The sequence below is a fragment of the Macadamia integrifolia genome, chromosome 8, assembly GCF_013358625.1.
Source record: "Macadamia integrifolia cultivar HAES 741 chromosome 8, SCU_Mint_v3, whole genome shotgun sequence".
NCBI classification, from domain to species: domain Eukaryota; kingdom Viridiplantae; phylum Streptophyta; class Magnoliopsida; order Proteales; family Proteaceae; genus Macadamia; species Macadamia integrifolia.
The window spans coordinates 27,155,872-27,178,802 of record NC_056564.1 but is presented as its reverse complement, the minus strand read 5'-3'; the positions used below and the strand labels follow the sequence as shown (position 1 = coordinate 27,178,802).

Here is a 22,931-nt window from a genome sequence, read left to right as displayed (position 1 = left end):
GACAGCAGCTACATAAATATGACCATGAGGAGCATAGTTTGAAAAATTAAAATTTTCCTACAGACCCTCGTATTTAGGAACCTGACAAACCATTTTGAATTTAAAGCTCTTTTGAACGCCTGAGTATATGACAATAGAATGAAGCCCTAATCATCTTCTGGCGCCATTCCCGGACCTAGCAGCAGATGGCAGGCTGGGCCTGAATTCAGACCGGACCAGACTCATCTTTGTTTGAGCTGATCCCATGCACGCAGACCGGAAGGTATCAGTTGTCCTGGACTGGACAAGTACGTAGATATCTTCGTGGGACCGGGGTGATCGATCTTTTCTAGGATTCCTTATCACGCCACGCACGGCGATCTTTCCATTGCCACCGAAAAACATGCAAGCGGGATCTCATAGACTAGGATCGCAGGAAGTAGTTCCCCTTTTAAATGAATTGAGTCTTGGACTCAAGTCTATCACATGCGCATTAGCTTTGAGGGTGACTAAATCAGGTGGGAATCAATCTCGACCCTACTAAGAGTGGAATTCGAAGAATAGATTTCTAGATAGATAGATGTCGGGCCTTGCTTCTCCTACCCATTTCTGATAAGTGGCCTTTTCTCCCCAATCTATTTACTGGTATGCCTCCCTATTACTGGAATAGTGGCTCCCTCATCTAGAAATAGAAATCATTCAAGCAATCCTACTATTATCTCATTAAAATTTTCCTACAGACCCTCGTAGTTTAAAGCGTTTTTGAACATATGACAATAGAATGAAGCCCTACTCATCTTCTTCATGGGTTTGTAAGCATATTCCCACCTAATGCTACGAGTAATTCTCCCCAAACCCCACTAAAAGAACTTGGCCATCATTCTATCCACCAAACAAATCACCAAGATGGAACAGGAATAGAAGCGAAGCCAACTATATCCATGCTAAGAGAACATGTTTACGAGTTCCAACTATGTTTTGAGTTTTCACTGAATCGTGCCAACAAGTATGCAATGCACTTGGATTCCAGGATGCCCCTAAAGATAGGATCACTCAATTTTTGCTTTTAGGAATGTCGTTCACTTGTGAGGGATGTTATTTCTTCACTGAAGGGGTGGTGTATTCGTATTAGTCTTTGGTCTCTGATTTTCTTCTCCTTCATTGAGGGATGTACCTCTTCTTTCTTAATTCGGACCTCATGGTCTTTTGGACCTTTGTTGCTGTGGTATATGAGCTTTATATACTTTTTTTGGGTGAATAAAATAATTCATTACCAAAGCAAGAGAAAAAAACAAGCAATACCCCCTAAGGAGGGGGGGAAAGGAAGAGACAAAGGATCCACCTCAAGGAAGGGAGGGGGTCTAAAGCAAAGATGGGGGGAGGCCCCAGGATACAACAATGTGATTGTTCCTCGGGGAGACAAAGGCAATACAAGTTTTAGTAACCAGAGAGACCTTAGCTTTTACATCAAAGGAGATGGAATCCCAAATCTAGTGAACCAGGCGAGAGTTGGAGGTTAATTTCCTACAGTTACACTCTATCCAAATCTGGTTGATGGTAGCGCAAAAAAAAACACTTACCCATTGTGTCACAAATAGAAGATCTAGCAAAATTCATATCTACCACAAGACACATTCCCTTTAGAAGGGAAAAATTCTTCTGTTCATGGACTAGCATTTTACAAGGATCCCTTTCCAAATAGACGAGGATAAAAGGCATGCAAAAAAGAGATACTCAATGTCTTCCAGGTCATTCTCACAAAGGCAGCACAGGAGAGAGATAGGAATCCTCCTGCTGATGAGGAAAGATTGAGTAGGAAGATAGCTGGAGAGGCTCGCCAAGCAGTAAAGCTGTGATGGGGAATGTGATGCTTGAAACAAACTTGTGCCAAAAAGGAAAGCCCCGAGTGCTGATGACGTCACAAGCCGCTTTTGAAGAGAAGGAACCAGTCAAGGAAGGGGTCCAGATAATAGAGTCTCCTCTTCTCATCCGAGCTTCAAAGATGGAGGGCAAAGATGTCCAAATATCAGAAAGCTCTATATGCCCGAAGTCAGAATATCATGAACCAATGCCTGCTTTGGAAGGCTAGCACTATAAATGGTTCTTGCATTAGTGCGATGGAGGAGAACTCCCATCCAATTCCAAAGTGTTGGTGTACGATGTCTTGTTTTCCATCGCAATTTAATCCAGGGAGTACTGGTGTAGGCCCCCCGATAGAACGGTGGTCCTGCACCGTTCTTTTGCGAGAGTTTCTTTCTTTGTAAGCAATTCCGAGAGGTGTGAGGATGAGCATTGTAACCCTATTCTCTAATGATAGTGAAGCAAAATCTCATCTCACCGAGGATGTAGGCATCTTGCCGAACCTCGTAAATCTATATGCATTGTTTGTTCTTGTTCTTCCATTACCTTCTGCATCGCTTTTAGGGTTGCGTTTCTACACAAAGGTCCAACTAAATATAAGTGGAAGAACCATCACCAATTGTAGTAGAGATTGCCCCTGAGACAATAGGTCTAAGTGCCAAGATCTTATGCCAGACACAAGAGGCATTAACCGGAATGGGAGCAGTCCAGAGGAATTTCGAGCCAAGGAGACCCGAGTTCATCCAATCCACCCATATACTCTTCTTCCTAGTAACTAACTTTAAAATCAGCTTGATAATACTAGTTGACATCCTGGATACGTCTCAAACCCAGACCACCTTCAGCTCTTAGACAGCAAACAGCTGCCCTAGCCTAAAGGGCGAAGGAATCTGGAACATTCTGAGCCTTTCCAAAGGAAAACAGCAAAAATCGATTCAAGCTTAGAGATAGTAGACGAGGGCAGCCCATAAATGCCAAACTAGCAAATATAGAAACTTGAAGGGCAGATCTAATGAGCTTCAAGCCACCCACATAAGATAGAAGCTTGCCTTTCCATAATTGAAGCCCTTTCCTAATAAGATCGAGCATTAGAGTGCAGTGGTGAGCAGATAACCTGGCTGGAATCAAAGGGAGGCCCAAATACTTAACCGGGAGATGGCCAAGGGAGAATCCAGACTTTTCCAGCAAAGAGGCCTTAACAGGCTTAGAAACTCTAGATAAGAAGATAACTGATTTACTTTGGTTAATCCGTAGCCCAGACATAGATTCAAAGGGTTGCAGAAATTGCATAATAGACTCCAAGGACGTAACATTAGCTTTAGAGAAAATCATCAAATCATATCAAATCATCTGCAAAAGCTAAATGTGTAAGCTCGATGGCCATACACTTAGGAATGCTTGAAATGAGTTGCTGGTCGGTAGAAATTTGGATACTTCTAGATAGCACTTCCAAGGCCAAGGAAAAAATATAAGGAAAGAGGGCATCCTTGCCGAATCCAATTGAAGAACACCTAGGGAAAGCCCATCTTGATCATAACCAAAACAATTAAGTCCCATCTAAGTGAATCAAAGGCTCTATGGATGCCAATCTTTAAGAGAGCAGCCGGGCGAGATATCTTATCAAAACCTCTTCAATCTCATTGCAAAGGAGAATATTGTCCTAATGCTCCTACTTGAGATGAAGGCCGATTGATTTTCACTGACAAGAGTTATCCTATTGGCCAAAATCTTGGCAATAAACTTATACAAAGGATTGCAAAGGGAGATTGGCCTGAAGTCATTCATGGCATTTGCTCCCTCTTTCTTAGGAATTAGACAAAGGAAAGTGTGACTAATTTATTTGATCTGGCTAGGGTTGTAAAGAGGCTTTTGACAGCTCTAATGAGGTCGAGCTTGATGATATCCCAAGTGGCAAAGAAAAATCCCATACTAAAACCATCATGCCCAGGAGCTTTATTGGGCTTGTGGGAGAGAGTAACCGATTCAATTTCCCCATCAATATTAATAGCTTGAAGCATACTGTTCAAGTTGGCAGCAGTGAACTTGTTTAATGGACCATGGACCATCCTGGATAGGGGAGGCCAGCCTCTGGTCTTGTTTGAACAAGTCCTTAAAGTAATCAACTGCTACTACTTTAATTTCATCAACTCTATGAACCTGGAAACCATTAGGAGCAATCCACATAGGGATGGAATTAATGTTTGTTCTTGCCTTCATAGAACAATGGAAGTAATCCGAATTTGTATCACCCATCTCCAACCAATTGATTCTAGAATTTTGTCTCAAAAAGCTCTCCTCTTAGGCAAGAAGAGAGGAGAGACAAGCCAACAAATATTTTTCTTCCTCAGCCAAGAGAGAGTTGCGAGGATCAGATTGCAACAACACCTAAATAACCTGAGGAAATATTTCCAAAAAAAGTCAATATTCTAGGCTTTAGGGCCTCTTTGACATTCCAAAGCTTCCTGGCATAGGCAATAAGGGGGGAGGAGAAAGTTTAGACAGACTTGATCCAAGCTTCCTTAACAATGGAGAGGAAATCAGAATGAGAGGACCACATATCAAAGTATTTAAAGGGTTTGGGACCAAAAGAGATGTAGGGTTGGACTAATAAGGAGATGGGGCAATGGTCAGACATACAGGGATCAAAGTAGGCATGGGAAGATGGGAAGGAGGTGAGCCAAGCTTCATTTACTAACACTTTATCCAGCTTGCAAGCAATACGGGCGTCTCCATTCCTTTTGTTGTTCCTGGAGAATTTTAGACCCACCCATCGAAGATCATTAACAGCAATATCATCAATGCATTCATTAAAAGCATCACTATGCATCACTATGCATCATATCAATAGAACCCCACCTTGTTTTTCATAGCTAACACGGACAACGTAGAACTCTCCACCAACACCCCAAGGAAGAGACATAATGTGGTTGGCAATGTTCCGAAGATCATTCCAGAGAACCTCACAACCAGAAACATAGTTAGAGGCATAGATGGCAGAAAAAAATGAAGGTATAAACCTGCAAGAGACATCGGTTATGGATAGGTGGAGGAATTGGCGGAGGATAGGAGGGAAATAGAAAATTTGGAGGGGTCCCAAATGAACCAAATTCGACCATTTGGGTGATGAGGGACCATCAAGGGGCAACAGAGGATGCTATACTGGAGGCCAAATTTTCTTTGACATGGGTTTCAAGCAGGCAGCAAAAGCCTAGCCGGACTTATTTGATAAGGGATCGGACAGCAGCTTGCTTCGGAGGGGCATTAAGAACCCTAAGGTTCCAAATCAGGCATGGTTAAGAGGCGGCGGCGAAAGCTCCAAAGAGTTGGGGCTGGCTGAATCAGTGAGAGACCTAGACTTGCTGCACATCGGTAGGGTTGAGTAGCAGTGGAAGTGTCACAACTCGCCTTCACTTACATGAAGACCGGTGACTTGGGCACGATCTCATATCCGATAATCCAGCCAAGATCTCTGATGCAGTACTTTAAGATCACAAGTTATAAAATGAACTAAAATCCACAAAAGTATATAGTAGGCATTAATATAATTGCAACTGGTGAACTTCTGTTGATACTTTATATATATAAACACACACCAAAAGAATGTTCAACCTGTCTGATCATACTTACACGTAACTACCATCAAGGATACATCCATTACATACCAAAAAGAATCAAAAGGAGAAAATGATAACATCATCTTCAAGGTGCCCTGTAGGCACAGTCTTCACATACATATCTCAGTTCATGCTCAACCAACTCCTCAACCCACAACTCCTCTCTATAAAGAGCCGGAGTCTCCACATTGGCCTTTGAAGGAATACCTGGGTCACCATCTAAAAAGCATAAAACAAATCGGGTGAGCTTCCACGAAGCCCAATGAAGGGTGGACATGCAAGCAAGTACAAACAAATATGAATACAACAATAATGCACAACAAAATAAAATGGATGCAATGATATGATCCGTATTATTATCACACAGTCTTAGTCAACAGATCTAACTCCAGATAGGATTTTACCATTGGTCACGCAGCGATACAAGCTAGTTGAGTCAGGAGCATATCGGTCCCTATATGTATACTTCAATACCCGGTAAGTCCCTATTAATAATCCCAAATAAAACATAACACCGGAAACTACCTCCACCCAAAGGGTTAGTCACGACACTGGAACAACCTTGGCCACGTTGGACGGGTGGGATTAGCTAATACCTAACCCCCTATTGGCAAGGGGTTACAGCGCTCGGTTGTTTTCCTAGCCCGATGCAATCTAACATGAATCATATCACATCACAACAAGGTGAACATAATTGAGAATGCAGTACTAGAAACTACCTCAGCCACACAACACCCATAACCATAACCACCCACACTCACTCTATGGGCATGCAGTACCGGAAACTACCTCGGCCACACTGCATCCCATCCACCAACACCAACAACAATCTCTCACAATTCACCGACACCAACTTTCCACAACTTACCAACACCAGCATTCCACATCATAACCAATATGCACATTTAAATTCTCAAATAATAACAGGGTTCATAATGCACATTCTCATAATCACACGCAAAAATAAACAAGTAGAAACACTCAAAATAAATCACAACACCCACTCACCTTTTATCCCTACTAGTTGTGTGCAGTCGATGACTCTGCACCGCATAGCCTCACCGCTTGACGGCACTATCCCCATTAGAAACATAGGGTTTTAAGTTATTAGTCAAGCATGGAGGCCTCCCTATAAGTCAACTGACCATTCAAAAAGAAGGTCAAAACAGGGTTCCAGATGATTAACCGGTGGATGCTCACCAGATGGTGGTGACCCATCGATGAGATCACCTAGTGATGGATCCGAGGGGTTACGAATGAGGTCAAAAACCTATAAGATGTCCACAGTGGATGCTCACTAGCTGGTGTCCATCGGACAGTGACCATCGGCCGGTGGAGCCAAATCCAGGACTTCTTTGCCTAGATTTGCTCCTAATGTCATGGGGGTCCTTTTGAGTGACTGTGTATGTCCTCAATTCCCATTTGGGGTGCTAGTTCTTCTCCTACTTCCTATTTTATCCACGTTAGTTTACAAGTTAGGGTTTGAGTCCTAGGGTTAGGTTTCATGTATGTAGCATTTACTTACCTTAATTAGCTTAGGGATAGTGAAATTAGTTGCTTAGGTTACTTGGATTCTATGGTTTGATCATTTTCCCCAAATTTGAGGTCTAGGTTATCGAAAAATTGGGAATTTCGGTTGGGGCTTCATATAATGGTCTCTAATTTTACCTATGATCATCCCAATCCCTTATTCTAGGTGTATTACACCATCTCCCCAACTTATAGAGGATTTGGCTCAATTCATAAATCTAGGTTAGGTTGTCTAATTTGGGGCTTTTTTATATTGGCCACACTCAAGTGTGAGTGGTTCAATTAGCTAGATTAAGTTTTCTACACAAAATCCCCAACTTAATTTGTAAAATCTAATAAGATTTGGAAAGCTATCTACTTTGATGTTAAGTCCAAAACCTCTTCCCTTCAAAACAGACCAGTCTATAATACCCCCAGAAATTCCCACATCATTGCCTCCTGGAACCTTTAGGCTGACATCCTCCAAACCACTTGATGTCATTCTGGGTTATGGCTCCCCTCCCCCATTGTTGTTGTCTCTATTGTATTGTTGTTTTTGTAGCTGTAGATCTATAATTTTCTGTTTTGCTTGTTGCTCGGCTTTTTGCCTTGGCCTTGGCCTGCTTGTTGGCCTGGTCCTTTCCCCCCTCCCCTCTCTTTCCCTTGTATTTTTTCTCTCTTTGGTATTGAATTATTTATTCATAAAAAAAAAATGTAAAATCAAGTAGGTGGTAGAGGGGATTTCGGTTAGGGCTGCTAATTAGCTTGGTTGGAGAATAGGGTAAGAGAGAGAGGGCAAGTATACAATATAGGTAGGGGAGAGATTTTTAACTCACCTTTTTTTTTTTTGGATGAATAAATATATATTAACGCAAGAAGAAAACTATACAAGGGAAAGAGGGGGGAAGGAGGCACATAGCTAGCTAAGGGAACAAGCCCAAACAAAAAGAGAAAGCCTCTAATGGATACAAGCCCTCAAGGGGAAGGGTTGGGGATAATAGGAGATGGAAGATGCCATTAGCCAATGATGAGCATATTCCTAGGAGGGTAAGGGACCGGGCAGGGAGGGAGGGAGGAAATTTTGGTGGAGACCTCAAAAGAGATGGCAGTCCAAATCTTTTCAAATGAGCGAGAGTAGGACGTCCATCTTCAGAGGTTCCTCTCCATCCAAATATGGTTGATGGTGGTACAAAAGGCTAGCTTCCCAACAGTGTCATAAATGGTGGGGCCATGGAAAGTCATATCGATCCAGAGCCATTCCCTACTAAGAGGGAGGACTCTTCTACTAGTGGGCCAACAACGGGAAAGAACTTTCTTTCAGATTGCAGAGGAGAAGGTGCAGGAGAAGAAGAGATGATCCACATCCTCAGTTCCTCTCCAACAGAGGCAGCAAGAGGGGAGAACAGGAATGTGATGATGGATGAGGAAAGACTGTGTAAGGAGACAGTTAGTGAGAGCCCGCCAAGCAGTGAAGCTATAACGGGGGATGTGGCCTTTGAACCAAAGGACTTTGCACCAAGTGGCTAGCTGGGCTTTAGTCCTAACAAAGTTCCAGGCAGAGGAAGAGTTGAACTTCTTGGAAGGAGAAGGATTCCAAAGGATGGAGTCCTCCCTCTCTCTGTGCCTGGGGGGGAGAGCAGGGAGAGAGGTCCAGATGCTATTCAGAGAAGGAGGAAGGGGAGAGAGGGGGCCCATCCATCATTATGGAGAACAGGGGAAACAGGAGCCAGCCTATCCAACCCCAAGGAGTAAATAGTTATGGGACTGAGAAGATGGAGGACTCCCGAAGGGTGCCAGGGATCCAACCAGAGAGAAGTAGAGGCTCCGTTCCTAATGGAATAGGAGATAGCCTCTAAAGCAAGAGGCCATAAGCGGAGAATGCCTCGCCAAACCCAAGAGGAGTCGAAACTGGGACTGTGGTCCAAATGGAATTAGATTTCAGGAGGGGTGTTAATAGAACGGTTCACATGGGTTTGATGAGAATTCCAGACCAGGGAGAGGGAGAGAGGGGACAACTCCTTAGTACTTCTTAGTAAGCTTTATATACTTATTAATATTTGAACCGCAAGCAAGCACATTGGAAGCCAGTAATTGCATTACAGAACTTATCAATTATGAGTATATCCAATGTTTAGAATTTTGATCGAAATGGTCAAAATTTGGAGAAATATTTCAATTTCGGTGGACCTGAAAACAAAATGACATACGAAATGTCAACTACACAACATATGATCAAAATTATGGAATTGTCAAAATTTTGATAGGAATAATCGAAATGTCTCATTTTTCCATGCAAAATTTTTAGTTTTGAGTTGAAATGATTCGAAATTAGGGAAATGAGTCATACCTGTTCAATAATTTACAAATTTGGAGATTCAAACTTCTTCCAAACCCATCTCAGCTCTCACGAAAAGATTGCAAAGGGATGTTTGTGTTTGGAACTTTGAGAAAGAGGTAATTTCCTAAAACATATCATCTTACTTCAATTCTTTTGCGAGATTTAAGCAATGGTTGAATGCTTACACTAGTAAAATAGGATGCAAAACCAAACTACTACTTTGGGTGTTGTTTTTTTCACATGCAATCATTCATACAGGTGTATTATGCTTAAACAAGCAATCCCTAAAGTTTCATTGCAAATTCTTTGCTTTTCCCAAAATTTTACCAAATTTCAACCATTTCAACAAAGTAGTATGATTTAAACACAATTCGAAATGACCTATCCTGTTGAAATCTCAAATCTTGCTCAATAGGCTATCTATACATTTAAGGTTTTAAAAGATTGGAGTTGGTAACTCAATGTAAGTACATGGTTCTTGACTTCACAGCTGATACCTTTGTTGTTAAAATTTGTAGACAAGATAGTAATTGATATGAGTAACTGTTAACACATAGATGTATACATATGAGAGCATAGTTGTCAAGGCATCTAGGAAACACAAGGCATCGTCCAGCAAGGGGCAACTAGGGGATGCCTTGACAACTATGTATGAGAATTATTATTCTAAACAATCTCAATATTTAATCTAGCATCAAATGATTTGATTGATTTCTTGATCAAATATGATTTTTTTGTGTCTTCTAATTTCAACAAAAGTTAAATATGGTTGGTGCTAAGGAAAATTAAATATGGTTGGAGCTGTATCGATTCCTTACATGTGCAGTATTCCACAATCCATACTGAATCTGTTATGTACCTGCAGGATACTGGTACTATGGCTCGGACAGTTCATAGTCTACAAAGAGACTCTGTACTTTCCAAGAAATGATTCCATAAACTGATTCAGTTTGATTATTAACTAGGTTATCTTTCACTCTTACCAGGGTATACAGGAAATTTCTGGAGTTGATCTGCCATCAGGTTGGGAATGGGTTGATGATTGGCATGTTGATAATGCATCGGTGAACGCTGCTGATGGCTGGGTTTATGCTCGAGACCTTGAACACTTAAAGTGGCCTGAGTCTTATAATCATTTAAAATATGTTAACTATGCAAGGCAAAGGAGATGGATAAAGAATAAGAAATTCATCTCCAATTATGTAAAGCAGCAAATATCAGTTGGGTTATTGAAACCTGGAGATAGAATTTCTCTTCCTCTTTCATGTGTGACACATCCTGGATTGTACGTGCTGCAGTTGAGACCATGGAATGTCAATGATCCTGATGAGTACTCTTGGAGTTCAGTTGTTGATAGTCATGATCAAAATAATGGAATCTTGGAAGTATGTGTATCAACTCTCACTGAATCTGAGAAACTTTTGTGCTGCACCCAAATAAAAGACAGTTCTTCAAATAGTGGGTCAGGATTGTGGTTCTGTTTGAGCGTACAAGCGACAGAACTTGGGAAAGATATTCATTCAGACCCCATTCAAGATTGGAATATTGTGATTAAATCCCCACTATCCATTGTTAATTTTCTTCCCCTAAGAGCAGAATTTTCTGTTCTTGAGAGGCAAGCAAGTGGTCAGTCCATTTGCTGCTCTCAAGGAATATTTCTTTCTGGAGAAACTGTAAAGATTTACAATGCTGACCTGAGAAACCCTTTGTATTTTTCTCTGCTTCCACAAAGAGGATGGCTTCCAATGCATGTAAGCTCTTAAGTAAAATCTGCTTCTTTCCCAGCGCTACAATATTTATCTCCTTTTTTTTTTTTTTTCACTAGTACAGTGCACATTTCTCACAGTTATTTCATTTCATTTCAGGAATCTGTTCTCATATCCCATCCCAGCAAGGATCCGTCCAAAACAATAAGTTTAAGAAGTTCATTTTCTGGAAGGTTTGCCATGAACAACACATGCTGTGCAAATTTCTATTTCTTTCTTCTCTCTTTTTTCTTCTTCTTCTTCTTCTTTCATTAACCTTTCATTCCATATGTGTAACAACTGTTGTTCTGCAGAATTGTTCATATCATTCTTGCACAGAACCCAGATAAAGAACAACATATTGTGGCGAAGGTTGTTAGAGTATGTTCTCCTTACTGGATTGCTAGTGCAAGATGTCCCCTTCTTAAATATAGACTTATAGATATATCAGGGAAGAGAAAAAAATGGAATCTCTCTCTCCCATTCCCATCAAAGCAGAGCAATGAAGTAATCATTGAGGAGATCACTGAAGAGGAAATGTTTGAAGGATATACCATCGATTCTGCAATAAACTTTAAACTTGTTGGTCTCTCAGTGTCTATCAGTCAAACAGGCAAAGAACAATTTGGACCTGTTAGAGACCTTTCTCCTCTTGGCAACCTGGTTGGTTTCATCCTCAGTTTAATGTCCATTATTTTTTTCGTCTGTAAAAAGGTGACCAGATTATGAAGTTTCTTTATCTCTTCTGCCCCCTCCCAGGATGGCTCAATGGATCTTTCTGCTTATGATGCCGATGGTAACTGCATCCGGCTCTTTATCTCCTCAAAACCATGCCCCTATCGGTCAATTCCTACAAAGGTAGTTATGAAGCTTCATATCTTTGGGAGACTCATCATGAAAAAATGATGCATTCAGAACTTGTTTTTCTTAGGTAATTTCTGTCCGGCCATTCATGACATTCACGAACAGACTTGGTCAAAACATGTTTGTCAAGCTAAGCAGTGAAGATGAGCCTAAGATCTTATGCGCATCCGACTCAAGAGTCTCATTTGTATATCGGGAAACAGGGGGGCCTGATAAAATCCAGGTAAGTCAAATTCTTACATCCCTCATGGCCTGTTGTACAAGTTTATTTTTCTCTATATAAAATTGTTGTTTAATTTTGTTCACTTTTACCTCCCATACTTCTATCACGATGAACGTTGAGTCTCTATTCAAGTCCTTTATTTTTTTTCAATTTATTATTTGAAAGACAATAAATATTAAAACCGTTGTCATTGGGGTCTCCCCTTTTGTGATTATGTGCCTTCCCTCCTTTTGGGGATTTAGGCTTGGTCTCTCCCTCCCCCCCCCCCTTTTTCTTCCCCCCTTGTATAGTATTTCTCCCTTTTGGTAATGAATTTATTTATTCATCCAAAAAAAATTAAGCATTGAAAATTTCAGATCATTTTTTTTTTTTTAATCAAGTGATAGATAAGGAAATGTAAGAAAAAATGAAAATGTACACACAAAAAAAATCATTTACTTCCTTGCAAAATAAGATAAAAAATTCAAACTACTCGGACTTTATCATGGTTCACTGAGGAAGAGCAGGTAATAAATTTAGAACTCATTGTTAGTATGAGCATCTATAAATCATAAATTGGAGACACCAATACAAAGAAAAATGTTCTGTTGCGTGTGCCAAGAATATTAAAACTATACTGAACATAGTTGATACTATTGATGATAACTGTTGGAATACATGTGTCTCAGTTGCTTTATGGACCTCCATATCGTGGGAATGTGTCTTCTAAGTAGGTTAGTCTACTAAGTTGTTTAGGCTTTTACTCAAACCATGTAATTGGTTCTGATTTAATATGATACCCTGGCTTGGGCGATAGGCAGTGTATTCTTATCTATTGCCCAGCCTCTCTTCTTTCCCTGTCGATTCTCTCCATCCCTTTCTCAATATTCTCTTTTTTTTTTTTTTTTTTTTTTTTGTGCATAAAATTTCATTATCGAAGAGAAGGAAAAAATATTACGCCCGAAAACTAAAGGGAAAAAAAAAAAAAGAGAGAGACAAAAAGGCCCAACCCTCAGGTGGGAGGGGCTTGAAGAATCAAAGAACGGAGGCCCAAGAAGACAAAAATATGATTGTTCCTTGGGGAGTTAATACAAGAAGAAGAAACAGCCACAAGCTTAGCTTTAATTTCAAAGGAGATGGAATCCCAAATCTGCTCTCTTGGTTCTCTTAGGTGCTGATATTATCACAATAACAGCAGCGAAGAAAAAAGAAAACAAATATTTTTTTGATTTATTGCTATGGACAAAATAGGGTAACTATACTTGTTACTTCTTAGCTTGTAAACTATCTCAATTACATAGTTGTCAAAGTGACTAGGTGCCGAAGGAGGTGGAGCACCGATGCACTTGGGTAACAAGGTATCCTCCTAGGCATACATTATATGTAGCATAGAAGAATAGCAATGATATATTTTTTCTTATGTGCTACATCTAGAAACATTATTTAAGCCACATCAAGAATCAACATAGAAGCCATACCAGTGCTATGTGGTATAATTATGCTAGTAATGACTTAATATGAGAAAATCTGCATATAATAAACAAAGAATAAGATATAATATATGCATATTCATCAAAAAGACAAAGCAATAAACTAAACTTATGTAATTAAGAAACAAAATTATAGAGCATGTAACTATGTAAGTATGCATTAAGCATGATTCCATATATAAAAAAAAGAGCAACCTAGTGCACGAGGCTCCCACTACTGCAGGATCGGGGAGGAGCGAATGTACACAAACCAATAAGAGGATTCGAAACAGTATCTATTTCTTATAATATAAAAATAAAAAGGCAAACAATAGAATGAGGCATCCGTCCACTCAGGTCACAAGGCAGGCCAAGGCAATGCCCAGGTCACCAAGGCGATCACCTTTTCTGCATCCAATAAGGAAAAATCAGGCCTTGGACCCTGAAATGTGCATGGACTCCTAGGCAACGTCTTGAATACTATGCTCAAATATTGTGGAAAAGGGGTACCATGTGAACTCAGTTAATCATACTAATTACAATGTAAATCATGATTCGTAGGTTCGATTGGAAGATACAGAGTGGTGTTTTCCTTTTGAAATTGTGAAAGAGGACACCATCTTTGTGGTTTTGAGGAAGCATAATGATTCCAGGAGATTTGTGAGGACAGAAATTCGAGGCTATGAGGAAGAATCACGGTTTGTAGTTGTATTCCGTTTAGGATCTACAAAAGGTCCCATCAGGTATATTCTTTTCTATCTACCTTAATAAGCACATTGTAATTTGTATTTTTACGAATAGTTGATGAATGATCAGGTTTATATTTTACCATATAACAAAATAAAACAAATAAACTCGCTCTGCATTGACAGAATGGAGAACAGAACAGTGAGCAAGACTATCAGGATACGCCAATCTGGCTTAGATGATAATGCCTGGATCCGGTTAGAACCCCTCTCAACCACAAATTTCTCTTGGGAAGATCCGTATGGAGAAAGGCAAATTGATACTGAAATCAAGAGCGGCAATAATATATCCGTCCAAAAGTTCAGCTTGGATAAGACAGGTATATATTCTGCAGATGCGACAGCACCAGGAGTACAGCTTCATATTGTAGAAATAGGTGTTATCAAGGTTGCTAGATTCACTGAAAGAAGGTCATCAGAATCAAACTCACAAGCACAAAATGAACTCCTACCAACTATTGGAAATTGGGGAATATCTTGTATACAAAGAAACAAACAGGTTCATACCGTTCCTGTGGAACTTATATTTGAGCTGGGCGTTTTTGGAATTTCTGTGATTGATCATAGGCCACGAGAGCTTGCATACCTATACTTGGAGAGGGTTCTTATTTCATATTCAACTGGTTATGATGATGGGACTACCAGCAGGTAAGACTGTAATATTATCTACTTAAGCATATCTAGTTTCATAAATTTCTTTCATCTTTCATGGGATGAATATTTCTTTTGGCATGGTATGTTCTGATTACATAGATCAGAATTTTTCGATTTACTGTTGGACATCACTGCTTCCATATATTCTGCTCTGGTATTTTGGATTTTACATTGTATTGTCATAATGTTTTCTTAGGTTTCATTTTTATTTCTTGATGTGGCTATTCCTGTTATGTGCCCATTTTGATTGATGGGTATTTTATTGCTTTCCTATCATTAATGGATTTACCTAAAATAACCATGATAATTTGTGACTAAAATAGAACACAACGGATGTAAGCAGGAAACTGTCAGATTTCCATCTCAAAAGATCGGTCTGTCAAGTGGAGGTAGAGGTACCATCAGGCATATTTCAAGATTGGCTCAAAACTGAAATATACGAGAAACACCGAAATTTCAGAAGGTTTTGACTAGTTTCGGGGGTGCCTTTCGAGGCTCAAATGGACAAATTAGGTCTCGAAACTTCTAGGAAGCCCAATTTTAGACCCTTTAAACATAGTGGAACCCCTAAATTTTAAAAAATGCACACAAAATGGTAGTGTGAGTTCGGACCCTAGTTTGGTGAGTATGTCTATATAAAAAATTCATAAACCGACTCTTTAACAATCCTAAACTGACTTGGAATTCAAACTACTAGATGGAATTGCCAAAACAGACTTGTATTTGACACTCCCTACTCAAACTAGGACTCTAAATCTTAAGCATAAACTAAAAGTAAGATCCAACCAGATTTCCTATCAACTATAGGATCCCAAATAAATCACTAATAAACTAAATCCCATTCCTAATGCCTATGGCCTGCCGTTAGTTTAGGTCCAAAACCCCTTGAACCAAATGCCCAACATATGTAAGCCAATCCAAAGCCTATTTCCACCAAAAGAGGCCCATTTTCTTTTTGTCCTGCATCACTTATGGACTTCAACCTCCCTCCTTTCTAAGAGCAGGATGAGGGTACATCGAAACTAAGACAATTTTTGAAAGATTGCTAAAATTAGTGGTCAATAAATTATCTTTCACAATTTTCAGCCTTTTTAAGTGGAGAAGCTTTTGACAATAACAGTTTCACCATTCCACAAGTTTTGCAGCCATGCTATATCATCAAGAAATATAAGATTAATACTTCTCTCTGTTGATGCCAGGTTCAGGCTTGTATTTGGTTATTTGCAGCTTGATAATCAGCTCCCACTAACAGTGATACCTGTTCTGCTGGCACCTGAACAAACAGCTGACCTGCAGCATCCAGTTTTTGAAATGACTATTACAATGAAGAATGAGAATACAGATGGCACCCAGGTGTACCCCTATGTTTATATACGGGTAATGCTTAATTAAGAGTGCTGCCATTCTTTTGATATGATAAAATTGTAACTTCAAGTAAATATTATCTCATAAAAACATTTGTTGGAATCCTAGGTCACTGATAAGTGTTGGAGGATTAGTATTCATGAACCCATTATCTGGGCATTGGTGGATTTCTACAATAATCTTCAAATAGATCGAATTCCCAAAAGCTCTAATATCTCAAAAGCTGATCCTGAGATACGAGTGGAGTAAGATCCTTATTTACTTTTAGTTTTTATTCTGCAGTCAGAAAATATTGAAAGTTGAATAGATAGGTTAAACACTAATGCTGTTGCTCTAAGGCTTACTTGAGTTTGAAGAAATACTAGCATGTTTTATATTCCTTTTTGCCCCTGCTTTTCTGATCCATTATTTTGTCGAGATATTCAATGATCTACAACTAAACTCGCAACAGAAAAACCCACTCAGCCTTATCCCAACTAAATGGTGGTAATAGATGATCTGCTACAACCTTATCCACTTGCAATAAACAGAGCTGCATTTGCTATGGTGGTCTTCCACTCTCATTGCTGTGTTGGCTACTCATTTTTTTCCATTGTGGAAATTGGATGATAAGAGACATGCCATCGAATTTTTATAATATTTTAGATGTTTCATCATCATGAAGCAATCTGCAATAAGGTGCAAAAATCACATCAATCTATTGGAGATGGAAATACTTCGAGATGCATTACATTTCCAGCAATTTAAGACCTAGCATTGTTTGACTTCTTATATGTCATAGCGTTGGTCGAGTTTCAACTGTCAAGCGTCAAAGTCCATTCTCTGTTCCAGTGCATTAATTGTTAAGAAGAACCCAACAGATTGGACAACCTTGATTGTGTTGATATACATTGTTGTTTCCCTTAAATACTCTAGCTTTTGGGATAAGTGGTTGTAACATGGTATCAAAGCAAGGAGTTCGAGTGTTAGATTCCTGAAAAATGCAACAGGGTTCCCCAACACAATCTCCCCTCAGTGCCATATGACAGTGTTCCCTCTGAGTGTGTCACATGCAGGGTCGTGTGTTTATAGGCTTGCAAATTCCATAGGGGGTGTTGATATACACTGTTGCCCTTACCAGCTCTTAAATCCTGTTTCAAACTCCCCTACTTTTTAAACCTGGCCCCAGTAAAACAGTAAAACTAGAATGTTGGAGTTCAATTAGCTTCATCTCGATCGAAATTCAACAGGTATTAGAGATCTCTAATTTCCAAATCCTTATATATATATATGTGAACTTTCATCCCATTTTGCAAACCTTTGTTTTGGATTGATAATCTGCACATGATCCGTAAGTCAAGATGTGCATTCACTATGAATGGGTTGCCAACTACAGACTGATGTCAAATGGAGACCAACAACCGGATGCTTGAGGTCAGAATTTGGGTTGCAATTGGAGGTGGTCTTGTCAAGTGAAGGGGAATTATTCCAAATCCCATCCAATGCTAGATTCTGGATAAACAGTGGTTTGTCTTTGGGATTAAAACCATAGCATTAATGGGTTGAAATGCTTTATCTTTTAGAAGTTATTGCTAAAAAATTATGTTTGTTTCTATTTAAAAGGTCTCTAAATGGTGGAAATAGCATTGGTTGATTCCAATATCAATATGATGTAGCAGCGCTCTAATGGATCGACCCAAACCCACTCCAAAACCCGAACCAAGACCCAGCTCCAATTTGGGTTCCAAGTTACTGATTTGGGTTCAAGATTATTAGAATATTCTAGGATTTTATTTTATTTGAGAATATTTGTTATCTTTTATTTTTGTTTATTTTGGGGTAGCCATTAGGCAAGTAGAAATTTCCAATTAAGTTTTATTGTGTTTCTATTTTATTAGACTTTAATTTAGGAAACAATTAGGAGTTTCTCTATTTTAATCTTAAAGTTTTTATTTTGAATTAATATAAGTAAGGCATGTAACCCAAGGAAAGTTGAGAAAACGAAGAATGAATTGATTTAGAGAGACCCTGCATGGCTGTCTTCCCCCCCCCCCCTTTCCCTTATTCTCTCCTCCTCTGCGAGAATCCCCTTCCCCTTTCTTCTGTGCAATAACTCCCCCTGTCCCCTTTCTTCTCTTCCTTCCTCCTTTCTTTATTGCAACTGCTGAAACCCTGTTCTGGGAGACACTAACAGGTTCAGGTAGGCTTCCTCAATTCATCAACAGAGGCCAATTGGACCTGAAATTGGAATCAGATTCATACCCTATATTCCCCTTCCCCAGTTCCTTCCATCCAGCGAGCAATAAACCTGCAACAGGTTCAGTTCTGAGTTTTTTCAACTAACCCAGTTGCAGAAATTAAAGCTATTTGTTCCCTTGATCTTAGATCCTGCAATGGATCATACTTAGGGTGTTCGAGGTTGTGAATATATGCCTGAAGTTTCAGACCCAACCGATAGGTATTGAAGGTCTCTCCTTTTGTTTCTCTGCTCAACCGTTTCTCCTCTTCTGTAGTGAGGAAGACGACAACGTTTTGTTCTCACGATTTCTCTAATCCCCTCTTTCTTATTTCTTAATTTCCTTCAATACCCCTTCCCTTCCTCCCATATTCTTCATTGTCCTATTTTTACATTTTACCCTTTCTACTAGAACTTTGTAAACCAGTGATTATGTCTTGAAGTTCTAACAAATTACAAGTCTGCCACCCTTATGATCTTCAATCTATTTACAGGATTCCCACTCGATTGCAAACATCAACATATTTACTGTTTTGCCCCCAAAGCTTAGTCTTAAGTGCTTAAATCCTTAAGTGGGCCCACAGCCATCCCTCCTGGATCCTTTGGTGGGCCCCGCATCACAGTATCATACCAATGTTCGAGATTTTGGTCAAGAAATTCAGTTTTGAATTTGGTTGAAATGAAATGGCCTGCTACTTTGCAGGAATACAATCTTTTGACCAAAACATTCTGGTTTCAGTTGAAATCTTGGTAAGTTTCAGGTTTCTGTTTCGTATCGACTGAAACGCTACTTCTATTTGTATTTAATACCAAATTTTGATCGAAATGGATTTAGACCCCCTTTCAGTGGTTTTGCCTTGTTTCAACATACAGTGCTAGAAAACCCCTTTTTTGGGTTCTTTTGCCAAATCACCTGCAAATCTTAGTGAATAACGTGTTGGAGACTACTATTTTTTTTCTGGTAAAGTGTGATGGATACTACTACAATACATCTACTACAGGGACAATTTTGAAGATTCAAACTTTTGAGGTGTGCCCTTGTGTCATACAACTCTTCCAATTTAATTACGACCCTATTGATTTGGGTTAGATTTGAGACCCACCATAGATTGCATTCCACATGGAAATGCATCTCCAACAAGGCAGTAACAAATCATTTAGATGAGTGGCCCCACTGATTCACAGAGAGAACCTATCGATGATAGGCAGCCACCTCACCTGTATTTCCAATATTACCCGGATCATATATTCAGAGCTCATGATCCACCTACAGCCTAGAGGTGCATGGTGTAGGGAGACAAGGATTCACCTGTCTGGACCAGATTATCTCCCTTAATTAGACACTAGAAACCATTAAACATACCAGATATATAAAATGAAAGGTTAGGTACCATATCTCAACTATGATAGAAGTACTAGTAATTGTTCAAGTTTGCAGAGTACAATGCATAACACTAACTAAACGCATCTCTTATTGGTACATTGTACTCAAATTTTTTATAAAGATCAACTTGGATCCTAACATTCATATCTTGTGCTACCCAATGCAACTATAGTAACATTCTTTGGAAACCAAGGGGCTTTGTGGATGCATGTCATTATTATATACTGCTTGGCTCTGTTTTTCAAAAAAATTTCAAAGTCCGGTTATAGTTTGAAATACCAAAATCAATAGAAGCTTTGTGGTTTAAGATGAGTGGTTATTTGGAGTGGGGAATCTACTTGAAAGGGAAATATATAGGAGGTTGTGACTTTGTGGGAGATTGTACAAATGTAATCTTTGAGAGATGGAAATAGTGGCCTATTCATGGTGGAAGCTCATTTGGAAGGGCTCCCATGTAGACTTGGATATATCATGTGTGGATGCGAAATCATGACAGCTTAATGTTTGAGATTTAAAAGTAACCGCAAGCGTATGGATCAGTGTAGCTACGGGTCGAACACAAGGAGAGCAGCCACTTTATTTTTGGCTTCTTTTAGTAACGCGAAAGTGCACAGATTAATTATGGTGATCTATTTCTAACTATCGCCCTAAACAAATGCATCGAGAAACGTTCTAACCAACACATAAAGGGAAATTGGAATTGAAATTGCACTAAAAATTGAACGACCTAACCATTCATCTAGGAATTTAAATATTCAAACCACGCAATTAAAAAGCAAATAATTGAAATAAAAAGTGCTGAAAAGTAAAGAAAAGTGCAAATAAAGGGGGAAAATCCAGAGTGAGGCACATAAATAGGTTTCTCTACTTAACCCGAGGGATGCACCATAAATAATATGAGCTTCCCTACTTGACCAGAGAGGACTCTTACAAGGGCTTTTCTACTAAGCTTTAGGGGAAGGGATGCAATATAAATAAGAAAAGTAAAAGGATGGTTTCATAGCTAGAGAGGGGCAAAGCCAACACATGCATCTAGCTAAGGACATTGGGGAAAAGGGAAAGCATCAAAGTTAAAAATGAAATTTAAAATCCTAAATTAGGAATGAATGGATAGCAAGAAGACGGAATGAGAGGGGGGTGATAAGACTTATGTAGAAGCCTACTTACCTGAACTTCAATACTTGAACTTGAAAACTTGGTTGAGATTTGAAATACTACCAGCCATAAGAAGAAAAGAGGAAGAGAGGAATCCCTAAAAAAGAAGTGTGCCCTCTCCTCCTTTGGTCGACTCTCTATAGGGAATGGGGAGGTAGAGATAAAATAGGAAGTAGGGGAGAGGAGAGAAGAGAGGATGGTCCAAAGGATTCCTCTAGGATCGTGTGATGAGGTGGAAATAGGAAAGAAGAGAAAAAAGGAGAGAATGGAGATAGGGGAGAGAATCCAACGATTTGGGTGGTGAGGTGGAGGGAGGACAGAAGAGAAAATAGGGGAGAAAAGGGAAGAACGCCCAAGTGTGGGCCCCTCTTGGGTTGTTTGTGAGGTGGAGGAGAGAGAAGAGAGAAAATAGGAAAGAAAGTAGGGGAGAAAAAGGTCTCCCATGTTCTTTCTGTTTCCTTTTTTTTCTTCTTTTTTCTCTCTTCAAACTTGAGCACAAACCCCCCTTTGGACGATTTTTCTTGCTTTGCTTTGAGAAATCTTTTAATTTAATGAAAAATCTCGTTCATGCCCTTGGTGCTTTAAGTAGGTGGAAAATAGGAGAGAAATCTTCACAAAATCTCCAAAAAGAGAGAATCTCCTAAAGTGGAGGAGAGAGTGTTCAATGCCCTACGTGGGTCCCTCCATCTTGTTGGCATCTAGAATATTCCCCTGGGACAATTGTAAAAGGGTTGGCCTGCGTCTCGGTTCAGTTCTAGTCCATTATTCTTTTTCTGGCCCGAAAATAATAATTACTTGTACGGGTGTCTAAACGAATGTGTACTTTTAATGCAACAGGTCCCTCTTGCTCAGATTTTGTCCTTTTCGTAGCCATGAAAAGAAATGGGACATCTTTACATGTAAAAATGGAGATATGGCGTCCGATAGTCCTTGAGGCCTTTAAAATTCAAAACCTGCAAAAAGAGAGTAAAACCCAAGGTAGCTCCATTCTAAATATGTAAAAATGCATGCTTTACTACCTAAGATTTCACAAATAAATGTGCTCATCACTTAACACCTATTCTTAGATTGCAACACCGCTTCAGTTGTTTGGAATCTCTCTTGATTATATTCTCACACAAATGATAAGAAAACACAATTCCCTTGCCCTCATGTTATTATCAGATCAATCAAATAGGAAATGGTGTACTACATGTTTCTAGATGGTGTTAGAGAAGTGAGATGTCAAGAAAGGAAGCTGTTTCTAATGGTAATCGAGCTATAAATGTATAAATTTGTCGAGTAGGAGGGATCTAAATGAGAGCACACTCCAAAGTGAAATAATGGTCAGGGTATATGTTTAGGATGACAAATATAGAAATAAGCATAACAGCTGCTATCAAGCTATGAGTTATAGGATGAACATTTGAGGGGTATTTTTGCCAACATACAGGGTTGTAGTTCGGGGAAACAGCCTCTCTGTGAAGCAAAGGTGAGGCTGCATACATTATGAGCCCCCCAGACCCCGCGGAGCCTCATGTATTGGGTACACTCTTATATAGGGGCATGGTTATCTGCAAGATTCTAAATCAATAGTTGACGGCTTGGAAGCACTGTCCACATTCTTCTCACATCACTGTGTTTAATACAAAAAAGGGAAATATTTTGGCTTTAAATTTTTTACTGAGCGCTTACTGAAATGTAAGAAAAAAGGTACCTAGAATTGAGGAAGGCTTAATGGCCATCAATAAAAAAGCCAAGTTCCTGGCAGTGACAAAGATGGTTTATAACCCATGTGTTGCATGTTATAGCTTAGGAAAGGTACTTTAGGAGAGAGAAAATTAGAAACATTG

General features: G+C 39.5%; 1 protein-coding gene across 1 annotated transcript in view; it reads left to right on the top strand.

The window, feature by feature from the left end:
* LOC122086853 overlaps positions 1–22,931 on the top strand; it is a 191,273-nt gene that overhangs the window by 164,984 nt on the left and 3,358 nt on the right. Inside the window, 10 exon segments of the mRNA XM_042655792.1 lie at positions 10,287–11,051; positions 11,166–11,239; positions 11,360–11,708; positions 11,805–11,903; positions 11,977–12,132; positions 14,142–14,323; positions 14,453–14,974; positions 16,180–16,357; positions 16,454–16,590; positions 22,890–22,899. Coding sequence (XP_042511726.1) covers positions 10,287–11,051; positions 11,166–11,239; positions 11,360–11,708; positions 11,805–11,903; positions 11,977–12,132; positions 14,142–14,323; positions 14,453–14,974; positions 16,180–16,357; positions 16,454–16,590; positions 22,890–22,899 — 2,472 coding nt within the window.